At 51.2% G+C, this 18,570-nt stretch overlaps 1 protein-coding gene across 3 annotated transcripts; it reads left to right on the top strand.

Moving 5' to 3' along the window:
- Positions 1–4,098: 4,098 nt before the first annotated feature.
- Positions 4,099–17,180, top strand: Ackr2 (atypical chemokine receptor 2). Of its 3 annotated transcripts, XM_048423835.3 has the most exons (3): positions 4,101–4,327; positions 6,727–6,836; positions 13,397–17,180. In XM_048423835.3, exon 3 carries the CDS (start codon positions 13,407–13,409, stop codon positions 14,550–14,552), a length of 1,146 nt encoding a protein of 381 aa, XP_048279792.3. In that variant the 5' UTR covers positions 4,101–4,327; positions 6,727–6,836; positions 13,397–13,406; the 3' UTR covers positions 14,553–17,180. The 3 variants fall into 3 exon arrangements, with proteins under 3 accessions (XP_085545200.2, XP_048279792.3, XP_048279791.3); XM_085689074.2 differs by lacking the exon at positions 6,727–6,836 and having other exon boundaries at positions 4,099–4,327; XM_048423834.3 differs by lacking the exons at positions 4,101–4,327; positions 6,727–6,836 and adding an exon at positions 11,043–11,621.
- The last annotated feature ends 1,390 nt before the right edge of the window (positions 17,181–18,570 follow it).

The following is an 18,570-nucleotide window of genomic DNA, read 5'->3' as shown; positions in this document are numbered from 1 at the left end:
ACTCTGGAGCCAGCAGACATCTCAAAGATGTGAGTAAAAGACGGTGCTCACTTGGTGCCTTTTCTGCGGGGAGCTGTGGGGTCAGAAGCCCAGAGTGGCAAGACTCTGGAAGAAGACTAGATGATCCCTCATACGCTCTGTGAGGACAGGATGGACTCACCCCAGGAAGACAGGGGAAAGGAGAGAGGGTGAGACACGGGACAAGGCAGGTCCATCCAGGGCTCCTGTGCCAGCAGCTGGTCTGCTGAGGGCCGGCAAGCGGTGGCAGATTGCAGATCACCCGGCATGGGTTCAGTGCTGAGCATGCTGTGGGGGAGAGCTACTTGTAACATAATAGTGGGTCATAGCTGCACCTGAATAATAATAGCTCATTGGCCCCAGAGCTGGGAGGAATCAGAATAGGGATTTGGGGAGCCATGGAGAACGCAGGAGGCTCATGGTGGGTTGCTAGAGCTAGGCTGTGGAGACATGAAAGTTGGCCACAGTCAATGGTTCCAGGTTTACACTCTGAGCTCTGTAGAAGAGAGAACCAGGGGGCTTTCTGAATGCCTCTAGTACAAAGCTCTCCTCCACCCCACCCAGTTTGGTCAGAGCTCCATTTTCAACTTACTGCCTGGCTTTATGACTGGCATAAAACATCTGGTAACCATCTCGGGGTGGAGAGCACTTCCGCTCAGTGTTGCAGGAGTTGGGGCAAATACTGCCAGCTGTTCATGTGAGCGGGCTTGGTCACCGCTCTAGAGGCCTGGCAGTGGACGCGGGAAGGACTCAAGGTCTAAGGTTGGTGGCTATATGACTACACAGCCAAGGAGGGACCCGGGCCCATGGCTGATGTGTGAGCTGGAGCTCTCTCATAGGGTTCTTTGTTTCATTGATAAAAGAATTCAAGAGCAGCACAGATGGAAGTTCAAGAACAATTTTTTTAAAAGAAACTACCCAGGGCAGGAAGTTGTAAACTTCAGCAGCTGCCTGAAGGGGAAGGGGAAGGGGAAGGGAAAAGTCACCCGGTCACGTTAGGTCAGCACAGAGGTCACATGGCGGAGGGGAGCTTCAGAGAAAGTGTAGAAGCCCCCAAAGCGCCAGAAAAACCTACATGGGTTCTGGCCAGCATCAGAAAGAAAGAGGTGGAACAAAGACCTCAGAAAACTGGCACCTCCTAAAGGTGAGCGGGTCTCATAAATGTGGGCAGACCCAGCTAACCTCTGGCTGGTTCCGCTAAGATGGCTGTGTTAGGGAGATGGGATTCTAGGAGAAAAAGTCTAGTGTCTCATCAAAGGACTAAAGTTTTTGGCATTCCTTAAAGTACATCTGCCTTCCTAGAGATAGTTTCTCCTTCCTGAGCCTCCTAGCCAGGTCATTGACCCCACCCAGCTGGAATGCTAGGTCTCCACCCAGGCCAGAGATTTCTTCCTCTTGGCCAAAATTTCTGGGCCTTCACTACTGTGATGTCAGGGACAGACAGTTCCTTTCCTCACTGTCTCAGGGACTGTGACGTTTCGGGAAAGGACCAGTCTTGCTGGGAAAGTGCTTGGGTGAGTTCCCTGGAAATCTGGCTGCCCGTGCAGAACTGTGAACTTCCCTACCCATCTTTTCTGCACCCCCAAAGCGTGGCTCATTAAAGGTGCCACAGCTGGGGAGTGACATGGAGGCCAGATGGTAGCCTCTGGCCACATCTCAGATGGACAGGATACAGATGTGTCGAGATATTTAAACAGGGGTGGAGACAGCTGGGCCAGCAAGATAAATTGTGACAGTCAGAAGCAAAGAAGTGATCCAGTCTATAATGATCTGGAAAAGAAAAAAAAAACAAAAAAACAAAAAGGAGAGTGGAGAGTCAACTCTGTTTCTATAGTAAAATTCCAGAGAACACGGCAGAGAGACCGTTGGCCTCAAAGTCAGCAGTTGGCAACACCACGGCCATTGTTGGTTACTGGAAGTATGTGTGACTAGCATACCGAAAGTCAGTGTGATAAGAAACAAGTTATCTGCCTGGGCTCTAGCAACCCACAGGACCTCCCTAATTATAAAAGAAAAAAAAGGTAAAATCTTTGTGGGAACACAGAGTTCTACGGATGACCTGGCTAGCATTCTTTAGACCTATCGGGGCTGGACAAGGCAAGGCATAGTGCTGTCCCAGGATAGAGGGACTAAGGAAACTCAGGCAAATGCCACGAGGGAATTAAATACGGTTATTAGTCTATTCCATGTTGCTCTAACAAAACACTAACAGCTAACACTTTATCTATCAAGAAAAAGGCTGCAGGCTGGAAAGGTGACTCAGAGGTTAAGAGCACTGGTTGCTCTTCCAGAGGTCCTGAGTTCAATTCCCAGCAACCACAAGGTGGCTCACGGCCATCTATAATGAGACCTGGTGCCCTCTTCTGGTGTGCAGGCATGCATGCAGGCAGAATAAATGTTAAAGGAAAGAAGGAAGGAAAAAGAGGAAGGAAGAGGTTGAGAGCCAGTGAGATAGCTCAGGGGTTAAGGATGATGCTTGCCACCAAGTTGAGTTTGACCTTTGGAACCTACATGGTGGAAGGAGAGAAACTGAGTCTTACAAGTTGTTCTCTGACCTCCATATGTGTGCTGTGACATGTGCATACACACATGCACACACACACACACACACACACATTTTACATACTGGAGGTTCAAATGTGTGTTATGGGGTCAATATCTGACCTACTCTGATGAGAAGCCTCAGGGCAGATGGGCTCACAGTCTTGGGGACACATCACATGGCCAAGCAGGAGCAACACAATTGAACTCATTCCATTTAGTAACAGCCCATTCTTGAGACCTCTTCCAGGATCCAACTGCCTCCCTTGAGACCATCTCTTAAGGTCCCACCCACCTCCTCTGAGCACAGCCACCTTGGAGACTAAACTTCCAGAATGTAAGTGTTTGGGACATGTTCAGACCGTGTCCAGACTGTGGCATCTGTGAGTTCGTCAATAGTATGGGTTCATGTTCTTTTGCAATCATTTGATCTCTCTGCTATGTTTCCATGGCATTAACACTGGGAAAAGCTAACTGACTTCTGTACAGGAATACTGTTGGGTGGGTGAGGAAGGAGCCCAGGCCCTAGAAATTTAGGTGTTTTCTAGGAGGGAAACAGGCTCTGGGCTCTTGTTGAACACTCTCTGGGTCTCATTTGCTGATCCACTGATAACTGGTATTTAGCCTCACAGAAGGTCTGGTACTCTTCTGTCTGAGAGGAGACCCGTCAGATCTTGCCCCCCACTCTGGTGATCTGTGGAGTTAGAAATAGGCAAACGCCCAAGTTCATGGTCACTTCTCATGTCTGAAGGAAGAGCCCCACCTAAATCCAGTGCCGACATAGGCTATACCCCCAGCGGCAGGAGGGTGGTGACCTCAGAGGCAGCCTGAGCTATGTAGCGAGTCTGAGGTCTCCTGGACTACAAAGTGGGACTCTTTCCCCCAAACAGCACAAATGGAGCGGTGGCGCACACCTACGGGCCCCTCACTATGAACTGGAGGCAGGAGCCCAGTTTCAGCTCTGTGAGACCCTGTCTCTACAATGATTTACTCAGACAGCCGGGACTGCATCTCTACCTGGCAGGTAGATTCAGGGCATGTAAGGCCAGCTCCGAGTAAGCAACAGTGTAGTCTGCTCCAGCCATGTACTATGGCTGCTTGGGAGACAAAGCACTTACCAAACAGGGCACTGACTTGTGGCAGGGGCCTGGCCTGGAGGAGAAGGTCCTGGACCTTAGGAGAGAAGAGCCAGCCACTCACTGCTGAGCATACAGCTAGCAACACGTTGTACACCCCCGCCCATCCATTCACTCATTCAGTCCTGCATTATCTCCTCAAGTTTCCCTGCAGTTGAGGGAGAGCAGAATGCAAAATAGAACCACCAAGAAGTGAGAGAAGGGAGCCTGGGAGGCGAGGCTGTCTCTTTGCTGCTGATCTGCACAGACCCAGCACAGTGGGGCATCCCACTAAGGGGTCCAGGATGGACAGAGCTGAGTGCTGGGTGGAGTTGGGAAGATCAGCCAGGTGGCCAGGATGTTGAACGCAAGCTGCTAGGTTTGAATTAGTGTGCTTGACTCAACCGCTGGAAAATTGGGGACTGTGCTCTTCAGAGTCACTGGGCTGCTCTTGGGGCACTCCTTCCTGGGGTGGGGGCCATCAAAGCTTGGCACACTGCAGCGGATGGGAGGGAAGAGCATGCTTCCCCAGCCCCAGGAAACCAGGATGTGTGTCCGGAGATCCACACTCACTCTGCGCGTCCCTGAGGAAGAGGCAGCAGCCACAGCCACAGGGCCCTCTCAGACTCCGGTGGATGTCCCCAGGCAATCAGGTCTGGCAGACCTCGTGGGAGGGTGGAGCCGCACTGAGGCTGTAGCGGTCTCGGTAGCCTGGACCTGGCTCTGGGGAGAGGGAGGCATGGAACAATTTCTACCCCAGGGGGAGCTCTTCCCCTCTTTGGGACCCCGCATTGTGGATTCTGAGGGTTGGGCCTCAGATGGGGTCCAGAAACTGTCTCTCAGGGCGGAGATCCACTTGCTTTCCTGGAGTTAAGGTTAGAGCCCGTGCCCTGACATTCGGTGTAAGGCAGACCTAGCTCCGGTTTCCCAGTATGCCAGTTAGAGAGGCAGTAATAAAAAGCAGAGTTTTATTTAACGTGGCCACACTGAAAGAGGGACAAAAAGGGACCCAGTGATCTCCTCCCCAAGCTCGTCTTTGGGGTCCTGATGTGAAGCTTAGGTTTAAACAGAAGGTCAGAGGCTTGCACAGCCCAGGGGTCCCTTTGGCTCCTAGTGGTTCAGTGACCACCCAGGGGTTCCCCAGTCTTTGGAAAGTGCACTGATCAGCTTTCTGTCTTTAGGGGTGGTGGAGGTAATTCAGCAAAATGACAATGGGGGAGGTTTAAAAAAAACAGGTTTTTTAAAAAAAGCAGGGGAGAGGCTGGGGCCAGAGAGGGCCTGCTTTCCCAGGGAGGGCTCCTCTGGGAGGGGGGCTGCTCTGGGAGGGGGCTACTCTGGGAGGGGGGCTGCTTCCTTTGGTTATCAGCCCAAAATGTTCCCAGGAAGCTAGGGAACCCTGAGGAATGCCGTCTCCCCGGCAGCCGGGGAGCTGGGAGCTTGGTGTGTGTGGGGGTCCTGCCCTGTGGGGACTGGTGAAGCTCCTTCTAGACCAGCTGTGGCTGCAGACAGGGCTCTGGGCAGGAAGACAGACAGACTGACCGACCTTGCCGAATTGTCCTGAAAGTCCTATCTTACAGGGAGGGGTTTGGAGAGACTTTGCATCAGGTCTGACTTTTCTCATGTTTATATAGCGCATTTTACATTAGACATTATATTTATGTGTGTGTGCCACGTGGCTGTGGAGGTCGGAGCTTGACCTTGGGTATTGGTTTTTGTTTTTATTTTTAGTTTTTTTGAGATAAGGTTTCTTAGTGTAGCTTTGGTTGTCCTGGAACTTACTCTGTAGACCAGGCTGGCCTAGAACTCAGAAATCCACCTGCCTCTGCCACCCAAGTGCTGGGATTAAAGGCATGCACCACCACATCTGGCACTGGGAATTGTTCTTTAGGGGTCATCTGTTTTTCTGTTTTTTGTTTTTGTTTTGAGACAGGGTCTTTCACTGGTCTGGAGCCCACTGATTAGGGTTGTCTGGCTAGCCAGTGTTTCCCAGGGCCATCCTGCCTTCTTCTTCAGGTCCCCAGCCTTGCAAGGCTAACACTTTACAGACTTTCCCCAGCCCTGGACACATGTTATTTTAGTCATCAAGAAAAATAACATATTGGGGCAGGAGAGATGGCTCAGTGGTCAAAGGCTTTTCCAGGCATCCCAGGTTCCTTCCGTTCCCAGAACCCAAGGGGTGGCTCATTACTCTGTAACTCCAATTCCAGGGGATCTGACACTCTCTGCTGGCCTCCATGGCCACCAGGCACACTTCCTTCTATCTAGGCAAATTATTGACATACATAAAATAGAGAGAGAGAAAGAAAAATAAATTTTAAAAAAGGAGCAGTTAGTGTAGTGTACAAAGTGTAATCCCGTGCTCAGCGTGCAGAAAGAGGATAGCAAGTCTGAGGCCAGCTCACTCCGTGAGCGACAGTCTCAACAAAGTTAAGGTAACAGGAGCATAGAGGCAACCGCCTTAGTGCTATTCCAGAGACGGAATGAATGAACGAAAGTGAGAAGTCCTGAGAACAGATCCTGGCCTGCAGTAAGCACCGTGTAATTGTAGGGCGTTGCTACCCATGCAGCTAGGATTTAATAACTGATGGTTTCCTAAACCCGTGATGGAGGGAGGAAGGGGAGAGCCAGTACCACCCACAGCTCCCTAGAGACAGGCTTCTGGTGCCTGGCACAACCTATCTGTGTTTCTATTCTGGGGATGGAGGATGTCCCTGTATCTACTGGCTGGGGCTGTCTCGATGTCTGTCTCTAGCTACTGCTGGGCCAGGAAAATCAAGAACGCCACAACTCTGGGCTGAGGGCTAGAGGGGCGATCAGAAGCTGAGCAAGAGTAGTTCCCAAAACAACCAGGGAGTCTCCCGGGGAGGGTCGGATAGCCTGAGGTTCTGCGCGGGCCATGTTCTGGATCACAGGATCCTGAGGCGGCAGGGACGAAGTTGGCCCGAGCTGTGTCTGGGAGGAAATAAAATCAGAAAGGAAAAAATGAGTGAAGAGAGGGAGGAGAAGAGGCGCCCACACCATTTAAACGGCCATCATTTTGTTCTAATGCCAGTCCTGCACCAAGGAGTCCCGGAGACAGCGGTCACCCTCGGAGCCCCCAGACTTAGGAGAAGCCAGCTCTGTATCTGGAAGGTGAAGGAAGGCTGGCCAGGAGTACCCTGTGTGAGTGCTGGGGACTGGGTAGGGGTGCTGTGGGGAGGGGTGGCTTTCTGGTCCTGGGCAAGCCAGGAAAGGCACTGTCCACTAGAAGTGACCAGATCGGCCACTTTTACATTCCACTAGCTGCAGAGCCTGAGGTCAGCCTCGTCTTGTTTGTTTGAGCAGTTTGAACATTCTTTTGGGTTTCACCATCCAGAGCACACTCTGCTGGAATGGATGGAGGTCAGCCTCATTAGGCGAACTACCCACCTGGCATCGTTCTTTAGAGCTCTTGGCCGGGTGCCTGGCCGTGGTGATGCACGCCTTTAATCCGAGCACTTCAGAGGCACAGCACTCTGTGAGTTCCAGATCAGCCTGGTCTACAGAGCAAGCTCCAGAACAGACTTCAAAGCTACAGAGAAACCCTGTCTTGAAAAACCAAAACCAAAACCAACCAAACAAACAAAAAGAGCTCTTGGCCGGGACCCAGGGCAGTGGAAGGATGGATGCCTGTCAGCAACTCTGGATCTCAGATCTTGGAATTTGGATCTGTGACTTGGATAAAGGTTGAATAGGCAACTTGAGTTTAGTATGGGTTATCCAAGCGTGAGGAAACCCCCACTGTAGCATTTGCCACCCTCAGTTCTCCCAGCACTGACCACAGTGTTGATCACTGTGCAAGAGCTCACAGACTGCCTGCCAAGCCCATGTGCCAGCTGCACAGCTTCAGGGCTGGCTCGATTGTCCGCATTGTCTCTGGCCTACGTTGCTCAGGCTGAAGCTCCATTGAAGGAACCATGTCCTTCAAACTTAAGTTTGTCTGTTGAAAGGGGGACCTCAGACTAAGGCATAGCAGTTCCCCCTTGAGTTTTCAGCCCACCAGCTCATTCATGACTTTGGGAGTTGGGTGTTACCTCATCACACCTGGTTCACCCTCTGGTGATGTGGGAGTCCCCTCTGTGTGCTGTGATTACCTTAATAAATAAAGAAACTGCCTTGGCCTGTTGATAGGGCAGAACTTAGGTAGGTGGGAAAGACGGAACTGAATGCTGGGAGGAAAAAGGCAGAGTCAGACATGCCAGATCTTTGCCGGTAAACCACTGTCACGTGGCAATATACAGATTCATAAAGATGGGTTAAATTAAGATGTAAGAGTTAGCCAATAAAAAGTTAGAGCTAATGGGCCAAGCAGTGATTTAAATAACACAGTTTCTGTGTGATCATTTCGGTTCTGGGCGGCCGGGACAAACAAGCGGCCGGGACGAACAAGCGGCTCTCTCTTCCAACAGTCTGGAACAGGGAAGTCACTGGAACAACCTTTGAGGATCCTGGGAGGACGTTCCAGGCATGCTTAGGTCACATGTCGTGGCTCACAAAGCCACTTGTCCCAGAACATGAGCTCATGTGGTACCGCCTACAAGGCCACACGCCACGTGGATAGAGCTGTGCTTTTTGTTTTTGTTTTTGGAGGTTTTATTCTATTCTGTTCTATTTTATTTGAGACAGGGTTTAATGTACCTCAGGCTCATCTTGAACTTTCTGTGTGACTGAGGATGATCCTGAACTTGTGATCCTTGTACTTAAACCTCCTGAGTTCAGGGATTGAAGGTGTGCAACACAGCCATACAGCACGGAGAGTCAAACCTGCGTCCTGGGAAAGGAAGGGCTCCAACAGCCCAGCTACATCCCAGCATAGATATAACAGCCTAACTGTACCACAGATAAAGTCGTGTGCCTCTGTGTCCCTAGCTTTATGGGAGGTGAGCTTAGTGGAACCTGATCTTGTCAGCCCTCTGACTAGACATCCTTAAGCGATTCTCTGGATCCCCCAAAGTTTTCCCTGCAGAGTCTCTTTTAGAACCCACAAACTTACCCCAAGAAGGGAACAACTCACTCTGCTCAAGGTTCTGATGGAGAAGCCAATGAATGTAAGTGGATAAAAATGACCAAAGCTCACACTCGCTCTTGTGAGTTACAGGACTGCACAGTGGCCAGGCAAGCATGTGCCATCCATGCAGTGTACAAGGACATAGTTGCTGAATCAGTCGGGTAGTGTGGATGGACATGTTTGGAGAGGCTTATTGCTTCAGAGAACCTGGAGAGCTTCCCAGAATCCTCAAAAGGCAGGAAGACCTTCAGAATTGGCTCAGGCCCAAGTAGAGCTGCTGTCCCTGACTTTGATCTCAGCATCTGTTAGGTTGCATGTTTGCTAAAGCAAAAGTCAGGGTCTTTGAGAAATCAGATCAAGGCCAGGGCAGAAGGTGCACAGATGCAGAGAACAGCGAGGGTGCAGTTATTGGCATCCTGATGGACAAGCCCTGAGCCTCAGAAGGGTTCTCTTCACCTAGAACCCTCCTCAGCTCAGCTCCTGATGCCAGCCCAGGAACGGGAGGCACTCAGAGACAGGAGAAGCCATATGTACAGGAGAGGAGGGGGAGCCACCCAGGCAGGCACAGAGCCACCTCTGAGGCCAGCCAGGAAATGAGCTGGGTCCTAGGGAAGACTTTCCAGACTTGTTTACGGCTTGCCCAGCATCTGGCCCCCAAGCTATTAGATAGGAGCCCAAGGGTGGGGCAGAAGCAGAGAGGGAGTCTCCAGCGTTCCATGGGAGGAGCGATGTCCCCACCCAGCCCGTTCCTTCCAAACTCATATATGCGCAGAGTCCCACTTGGGCCTCTGGAGCCAGCAACGCTTTCAAAATTCTTCTTATAAAAATAAAAATAGAAAAACCCACAAAATTCTACCAGAAAGAACTGGGGAAAACATTGCCGCATACATGAGAAAGGTAAAACCCATACCACATAAGCCTCTTTACAAAAACCGGGTTATGGCAGTGCGTGCCGGCACTCCAGCACTTGAGAAGCGAGGCAGGGGGGTCACCACAATCCCCCAGCTTCTTATGGAATGAGATTCCCACCCACCAAAGGCATAAGTCAATGAGTGCAAGCTGCCACTGAGCGCATGAGACGCTCACCCTCATGGGTCTGGAGAACAGGGAACAGGGGAACAAAGTCTAGATGATGTTTAGGAGGAACTGATGTGTATTTCACGCCTCCTGCCTCATTAGCACCGCCAGCCCGCAGACCCCTCCGTAGTGGCCCAGCACAACTCCCGCTGGGCCTCTAATGCATACCCATTGTTGTCTCCCTCCCCACTGGTGAGCAATGCAGTGTGTTGGACTTAAAGGCCCCTCCCCTTGGGTTCTAACCGGGAGTGAAATTAGTGTTATATTCTTGATCAAAGAGGCATCTTCTGCTATGAAGGAAGGTCATCCTCTTTGACTAAGCGTGCAGCTTCAAGCCGGATGTGTGTGTGTGTGTGTGTGTGTGTGTGTGTGTGTGTGCATAGTGTAAGGAAGGGGATGCCCCTTCGCTAGACAGATAAGCCACATTAGGTGGTCAATGGGATGACTGACAGATGTCAGGCAGATCACCCTAAATACCCTTCTCTTTTCTTCTGTCTCTGTACCTGCCTCCACCTCTCTTTGTCTGTAACTCAGTACAGGATTGAGCACAATTTTAAGTTCACTTCACCATGCTATGGTTCATGCTATTTTTATGCTTCGGTACATAGCAGCACATAGGTGTGCGTGGAGGTTTTCTAGACAAGACCGCAAAAGCACAGACCGAAACTAGAGGCTGGGGTGGGGGGAATGGGATTTTATCAAACAGTGCAGAAGAAAAACTCAGAAGAATGATGAGGGAGCCTACAGGGTAGCAAAAAATATGAGTTATTCATCTGACAAGGGGTTAATACCAGGATTATATAAGGACCTTAAGCTATTACCCTCTCCCAAATTATCTGATTTTAAAAAGAGCAAATGATTAGCTGGGCATAATAGTACCTGCCTGCAATCTCAGTGCTTGGGGTGCACAGTCTGGAGGATCAGGAGTTCAAGGTCAACCTCTGCTGCAAGGCAAGTTCAAAACCAAAACAAATCAAAGCAAACAGAACAAAACAAACAAAAGACAAGAGAGGGTGAAGATAGTTCTCAAAAGGAGACACGTAGTAGTCCATAGTACACCCTAACCATACTCCCCCACAGTTAACATTAGTGACCTTCAGGGAAATGTGAGTGCAACCCCTGTGTCGGATCACACCACGCGAGTAAGAATGACTCACATGAAAGAGACAGAAAGCAGGGAGGCAGAGGCGAGAGTCGGACCAAGTGAGCCTGGTCTACACAGCCAGTTCCAGGCCAGCCAGGGTTATATAAAAACATAAACAAAACACAATGCAAAACAAATAACCTTGCTGGCTGGGATGCAGAGAAAAGAGGCTCACAAGCCGTTGGTGGGATGTAAATGAGGGCAGTCACCATGCATTCTGAGCTTGGCCTGATGGCCCAGGAAAAATGCCCCACCGCCATGGCATTTAGCATGCAGATTCTCAAAATAACTGTACATCGAACCACCAGATGTGTGTATGTGTGGGAAACGCAGGCCTCACAGAGTTGAGAGATGAGCAATCGCTGAAGGTGTGGAAGAGGCGGATGGATGGGGTGAGGATGTTGTCAGCAGCGGAAGAGGTGCTGGGGAGCCTCTGCATGGTACACTGACTGCAGAGAATCATGTGTGCTGTGGGTATTTTTAAACCTCGAAGGCAGATTCTCATTAGAGAAGCAGAGACTCACCGCGTCCCACAACTCTGCAAGAAAGGAGCCAGGGCAACAAGGAGAAAGAATTCTGAGAAGAGAGGGAAGCCAGAAGAGCAGGGGAACTGGAAAGGGAGCGGAAAAGAGGAGACACCAATTTGGAACTAATACCAGCGCTCTGGCTGGGCTCAGAGACCAGACACTGCAAGCAGGAGGTAAGCTAGGGTGAAGCCAAGCCCAGCTGCTACCAGTTACCCCAGCAGACAGCACGGTTGAGCAATCCATACTCCATCTAAGCTTTAATACAGTTCAGGGGACTTGCTCAAAAGATGACACCTGACCTGCAAGGCATGCAGAGAAGGAATCTAGGCTACAGCTCTGGGTCAGAAGCCCTGGAAATCAATAGGCCTGGAATAGCCTTGAATCAGGGTCCCTATGGACCATCCAGCTGCATTGATTTGTTGGGAGGTGGCATGCCAGACACCGTGGTATAGGGGAGAGTGATACAAAGTTACAAATCTGCTGAGGGGTTCCACAGTCAGAATCTTAGTCTGTGATGGTGTAATGGGGAATCTCCCAGAGACAACGACCCCAACAAAGTTTATAGCCAATTGAAAATCTTTATTCCAGCTGACTAGGTCTACACTCAGGCATCCGCATCCGGAACCTACGTATTGTCCAAATCAAGAGGTTTTCGAAGGCAAACCAACACCCTGGCATCTCACTTGGCAGATGCAGTGGGGCAGGGCAGGGGTGGGGGAGGGGAAGGGGCTCTCCACTCCAGTAAGCAGTTTAACAGAAGCCAAGGTAAGCAGTTAGCTGGAGGGAGGGGGCTTCTGCACAGGCAGACAGTTTAACAAGCTAAGTTAGCTGGGGCATCTTGACCTCCAAGTTCTAGAATATAGTTGGGTAATTCTTCTATGACATTCTCCACTAAGGAGATCAAATTCTAGTCAAGTCTAAAATAGCTTCAGCAAGAATACAAGACGGAGGAACCTGTTGTGTTGTCTTGCTCTCACGATGAAGAGGGGATCAGATGAGACAGCAGTTAGTGGGCTACCAACATTTTTTAAAAATCTGTGTTTTTAAACTAAACCCTATGTAGTGCTGGGTGGCTTGGAGCTGGCTGCATAAACCAACCAGTCTTGCATTGGACTTGAAGTCTCTGCCTATTCAGCAGACTTGCTGTCTCTGGAGCCAATCTTGAAGGCGCTGGTGTGAGTTCATGACCCTCTTCTAGTTCTGGACTCAGCGAGTCACTGTGAGTGGGGTGGATGTCCAGTTCCCATACCAGAGCATTCTGGAAATCGCTTCGGCATTTGCTACTCTCCTGGGCACATGGACTAGAACCTTCCAGGCTAATATATGCCAACCATACCACCCCGCAGACTGTTGGCAATGGCCAGATTCTGGCTACTCTGTGCTTACATGCTGGCAATACTGAACCCACGTATTAAAAACCTCTGGAGAGGTGAAAGCCCTGGGTTGACAATGCTCCCCTTAACCTGCTCAGGGAGATGCAGTGTCTATCTGCACGTCACCCCAACTTGTGCATGCTGAGGGGGGGGCACCACCTCGGGTTCCTGTTCAGGTATTTATCCACAACCTTGGGAGAGTATCAACTTAAGGAAGGTGCATTATTCGGGCTCAGGGATTGAGGGGACACAGTCGTTCATAGTTTAGATTTCTCTCTTTAATCTTTGTGTTTGTGTGTGTTTACATGTTCATGTATGTGAGTACAGGCAGGCCAGTAGATGTCAGAGGACAAAAGCATGTCTTGGTCTTCTTTGCGGTCGTGTACCCCAGGCTAACTGGCCTTTGAGCTGCTGAGGCTTTTGTCTTTAGGCGTTCTGGGATTATAGATGTGCTGCTGCCCCTGGCTTCATGTAGGTCTGGGCATCAGAGCTCAGGACCTCATGCTTGGCCAGTGAGTGCTTCACCCACCGAGCTCTTTCCCCAGGCTCTCACTATGACTTCTTGTTTCCTGCAGAACTTCAGCCATGCCCACCAAAGCGTCCCCCCTGCCGCTCACCACCACCGGCTCCGAGAACAGCAGCTCCATCTACGACTATGATTACCTGGACGATGTGACCGTCTTGGTCTGCAGGAAGGATGAGGTCCTGTCCTTTGGGAGAGTCTTTCTGCCGGTCATCTACAGCCTAATCTTTGTGCTGGGCTTGGCTGGGAACCTCCTCCTCCTGGTGGTACTTCTCCGCTACACACCGCGAAGACGGATGATCGAGCTCTACCTGCTGAACATGGCCATCTCCAACCTCTTGTTTGTAGTGACGATGCCCTTCTGGGCCATCTCTGTGGTCTGGCATTGGGTTTTTGGCAGTTTCATGTGCAAGGTGGTGAGTGTTCTCTACACAATTAACTTTTATAGCGGCATCTTCTTTATCACGTGCGTGAGCCTGAACAAATACCTGGAGATCGTTCATGCTCAGCCCCTCCACAGACCGCAGACCCGGTTCAGGAACCTGCTCCTCATTGCCGCAGTGTGGACCACGGCCCTGGCCATCTCTGTCCCGGAAATGGTCTTTGTCAAGGTCCACCAGACCGCAGATGGCGTGTGGCACTGTTATGCAGATTTTGGCGGACATGCGACTGTTTGGAAGCTCTACCTGCGCTTCCAGCAGAACCTCCTGGGATTTCTCCTTCCACTCTTGGCCATGGTCTTTTTCTACTCCCGCATCGGTTGTGTTTTGGTTAGGCTGAGGCCGCCAGGCCAGGGCCGGGCTCTGAGGATGGCCGCAGCCCTGGTGGTAGCTTTCTTCCTGCTCTGGTTCCCGTACAACCTCACTGTGTTTCTGCACTCGCTCTTGGACCTGCACGTCTTTGGGAACTGCCAGGTCAGCCACTCTCTGGACTACACGATGCAGGTGACGGAGAGCCTGGCCTTCTTCCACTGCTGTTTCACGCCCATCCTCTATGCCTTCTCCAGCCGCCGCTTTCGCCAGTATCTGAAAGCTTTCCTGGCTGCCGTGCTGAGATGGCACCGGGACCCTGGCCCTGCCCAGGCCCTGCCATATAGCCATTCGGAGAGCAGCAGGGTTACTGCCCAAGAAGATGTGGTCAGCATGAATGACCTGGGAGAGAGGCAGGTTGATGACTCCCTTAACAAGGGGCATGTGGGGACTGATTAGGCCTGAGTGGCCCTGCCATTCTGGAAAGAACACCGCTCCCTTTCAGGGCCCGCATGTCCGCACTGCTTGGCCCAGCGGCTCTCAACCACCAGCGGTCCTTGCTCATGGCTGCCCCTTCCTCTGTCTCCCAGGACCCCATGCTGTCTGCTGATTCACTGCAATGGTCTCCATGATCTTTGCTTCCATCACGTGTCCTTCTGTGGCTCTCTGGGCGCCCAGCAGCCAGTGAGGTCATTCTACTCGGGCTTTGAGGGCTTTGTGACCAGCCTATGACCTCACCTCTGCCACACTCCCCCCACCCCCCAGTTTCTGGGTGCAGGGCTCCCTGGTCTGCACTGTGTTTCCGGAGCATTCCAGGCTCACCCCAGTAGGGAGAGTTCAGCTGTGCCACCTGCCTGGACAGTCTTCCCCTTGGGGAGCTTTTGGCTCCTTCCTTTGCTTCTTGGGGTCATGGTTCAGATCTCACCGTGTTGGTGAGGGACCCCATGCTCACCCTACTTCATGCCCTGTCTGCATCCCCGATGCTCTAGACTGTGTGCATCTACCCTGACCTCTTACTCAGTCCACAGATTTCTCCTGTTTGTGGCGTCCACTCGTTACTGCCTTAAGCCCATCCACCCCCCTAGAGCTGCGGAGAAAGGCTCCTTAATGCATGGCTCACAGCTACACTCAAACCAAGCCACGTAAGAAAGTGTCTGTGGAGTGTGAGTGACAAGTTCTTTCTCTGTGGCATTTTTGGGAAGAGCCACAGGCGCTCTCTCCACCAGGGCCCTTTTCTGTGTAACTCAGAGAAATCTATACCTTCCTGGCCTTGACAGTAGCTCCAGAGCTGTCGTCTGAAGGCACCGGAGGTGCTTCAGTCGGAGAACAGCACAGCAGGCATACATCTGGCAGGAGGAGGGCAGGAACCGTCCCAGATTGGGACTGATCTTGGGACATTCAGTCTTTCGGGGTCTGTCAGTCAAGTTCAAGGCTTTCTCTGAACTTTCCGAAACACATGCTGGGGAGAAGGCAGCCCCTCAACACATCCTGCAGGGAAAACTGGGTATGCACGTGTGGGAGATTAAAGCAAGATCCTATCTCTCATCCGGTACAAGAGCAGCTAAAAATGGATCAAAGACTTTAATGGTAGACCAGAAGCTTTGACCTGAGGGAAGAGCACAGGGGAACAACCAAGACATTGTTAGAGGCAGGGACTTTCTGAGCAGAGTTCCAGTACCCCAGGAAACACAAGCAGGAACTGAGAAGCAGGATTGCATGAAGCTGCATGGCGTTAGTCTCCAAGGCACAGGGCAATGGTTGGGATTAAAAGAGCCCCATCTGTCTCTTTAATCCCCCAAGGCACAGGGGCAATGGTCAGGATAAAAAGGCGGCTCCATCCTGTCTCTTTAACCCAGCTCACTTTTACCTAACAGGGCCAATATCCAGACTGCACAGGGGACTTAAAAATTGACAACGTCAAATAATATAATTAAAAAACATATGGGTGAGTGGTCTGAACAGGCATTTCTCAAAAGCAAAGACACATGAAAGCCGCTCTGCACCCTTATCCGTCACGGAAACGCAAATCAGATGATGCTGCAGGTCTACCTCACCCAGGACAGACAGTGTTCCCAGAGAAGTTACAAGAACAGCATAACCATGGACTCTGGTGGGACACAGGGGAGAGGGACCCTTAGTGGCTGCCACTGGGTAAACTGGTACCATCCGTGGGCAGGAATTTGTTGGTTAAAAAACTGAAACTGCTAATGATTCATCAATAAAACCCCTGAGTGTCCCTGAAGGAAGTGAAGTCGGCGAACTCCGGAAACAACCGTGCACCATATTTATCATGCTGTTTCCAAAAATAGCCAGGATGGGAATCATGGTAGCCACCCAGAAGCTAATAAACAGATATGGAAAACACACCATAAACACACTGTAGGGTATTTTACCCAGCCTTGAAGAAGACGAAGAGGAGAAGTCGGAAAATGGTAGTGTTCTGGTTCTGGTTGAGTGAAGTGACGTAAGCCAGTCTTAGAGGAGTATCACTTATTTCCTCTACTTCGTGGAAACTAAGACGAGAGAGTAGGAAGTAGGTGTAGGGAGAGCAGAGCAAGGAAGGCATGCATGACATACACATGTATGGAGAGGTCACAGAGAACCCTGTCAGTCTACACAGGATGAGTCCATAACTACAGCAACAATAAGCTTTGCTTGGCATGAAGGCGAGGACTGTGTGTGCATGCACACACACGTGTGTGTGTGTGTGTGCATGCGCACGAGTGGGTGTGTGCACGTGTGCGCACGATGAATATATATGTGCCAGTATGTAGAAATAAGAGGACCAACTCAGATGCCATCCACCTTTGTTTTTTGAGACAAGGTCTCTCCCTGGTCTCCCCCTTCCCCGAGGCTGCACTGGTCTATGCTCCAAGCCTGGCTTTTTGGCACAGGCTCTGGGATTGGACTCAGGTTCTGGTCCCTGTGTGGCAGGTGCTTCCTCGACTGTTGCTCTTCATCCAAGGCCAGCGCTTCTCAGCAGCATCCAGGCACCTTCACCCTCCAGCTCCTCCGTTTCCTGAACACCCGCCGCTCCATGCGGCTCTCTGCCCTGCTCCCTCTTGTAATAAAGTTTGCTTCTGGTCATGCGTGCTGCCCTCATCTCCCGAGCTAATCCTACCTGCCCTGTGCTCTGGGTGGAGTCTTAGACTGTTCTGATTTGGATCAGTGTCCTCTGAGTTTCCCGTGTTAACGATTTGGTCCCAGGTGTTACTGCTGAGTAGCGGAGTAACCTCTAGAAGGCAGGGCCTGCGAGCAGGCCCTTGAAGGAAACGCTGGAACCTGAACCTTTGCCCTCACCACTGTCTCCCTTCGCGAGCTGAGCAGTGTGCTCATTCCGTGCGTTGCCATCTGGCCCAACCGCCAGCATCCCAAAGCCATGTATCTGGGGCTACAAGACTGCAGCCTCCTGACCCTGAGCTCAAATCTTTTCTCTTTGGTCATTGATGACCTTGGGTCCTTTGATGCAGTGACAGGAAGCTAACACATAGAGCAATTACAATTTTATAGTTTCACGGCCACGCGAGTCTTTGGGGACGGACATGTGACCTAGGCAAAGTCAGTGGGACGTAGACAACCGGGACATACTGGATAGAGCATGAAACTAAAAGGGGGAGAGTGTGAGGTCTGGTTGACAAGAAGTGAAGTGAGCAGACAATTCCCCAGCGCTGGCTTCACCTTCACACCTGCCTGTAGCTCCACTCTCCCCGCAGTGTGGGTCCATACTTCTTTGTTATGAGCATACTCACTGCCACCCAGTGCATGCTTGTCACCCTTCTCCAGGAAGCCTCACAGAACCCCTCACAGCTGGCTCACCCCTTACAGCACAATAAAGACGAAGCACAGCACAGGAAAGGAACCCTAGGTAAGTGAAGTGGAGGGCAGGATGGTGGGCGGCTGTGTTCCCAGACAGCGGAGATGCTCATTTGTAAGGTCTTCATCCCACACGTTGCTACCAGGGCTTGGTGTATAGCAGATGCTCACAGAGTACTTCAGGGGCACATTCGTTCATTTTCTCCTGAAGACAAAGCGGCTTAAGGAAGGAAGGGTTTACTTGGGTTCACAGTTTGAGGTACAGTCCCCTGTAGGGGACGTCACATCACACCCACAGTCAGGAGGCAGAGAGAGATGGACCCTGGTGCTCTGCTCAGTTTCTCCCTTTTATTTGTTGCTACCCTGGCCACAGGATGGTGCCATCCACAGTCAGGGCAGCCTTCTTACCTCATCTTCCTGCTCAGCCAATCTATGAACTCCACACATGCCTACAAGTTAGATTCTACGTTCTGTCAAACTGACAATAGCCGGAACGGGATCTCTACTCCCCCCTCCTCTTCATTTTCTTCCCCTCCTCTTCCTTCTCTCTCCCTCCGTCCCTCTCTCCCTCCCTTCCTTCCTCCCTTCCTTCCTCCCTTCCTTCCTCCCTCCCTCCCTCCCTCCCTTCCTTCTCTTCTTCCTCTACCTTCTTCCTTCTTTTATT

The sequence above is a fragment of the Myodes glareolus genome, chromosome 4 (genome assembly GCF_982192425.1).
Source record: "Myodes glareolus chromosome 4, mMyoGla1.1, whole genome shotgun sequence".
NCBI classification, from domain to species: Eukaryota; Metazoa; Chordata; class Mammalia; order Rodentia; family Cricetidae; genus Myodes; species Myodes glareolus.
Note: the sequence above shows the minus strand (reverse complement) of the source record. Positions and strands in the feature narration are given on the sequence as shown.

What these genes read in the sequence shown, in the direction of transcription:
- Ackr2 (XM_085689074.2), top strand. Translation starts at nt 13,407, where the DNA reads ATGCCCACCAAAGCGTCCCCCCTGCCGCTCACCACCACCGGCTCCGAG.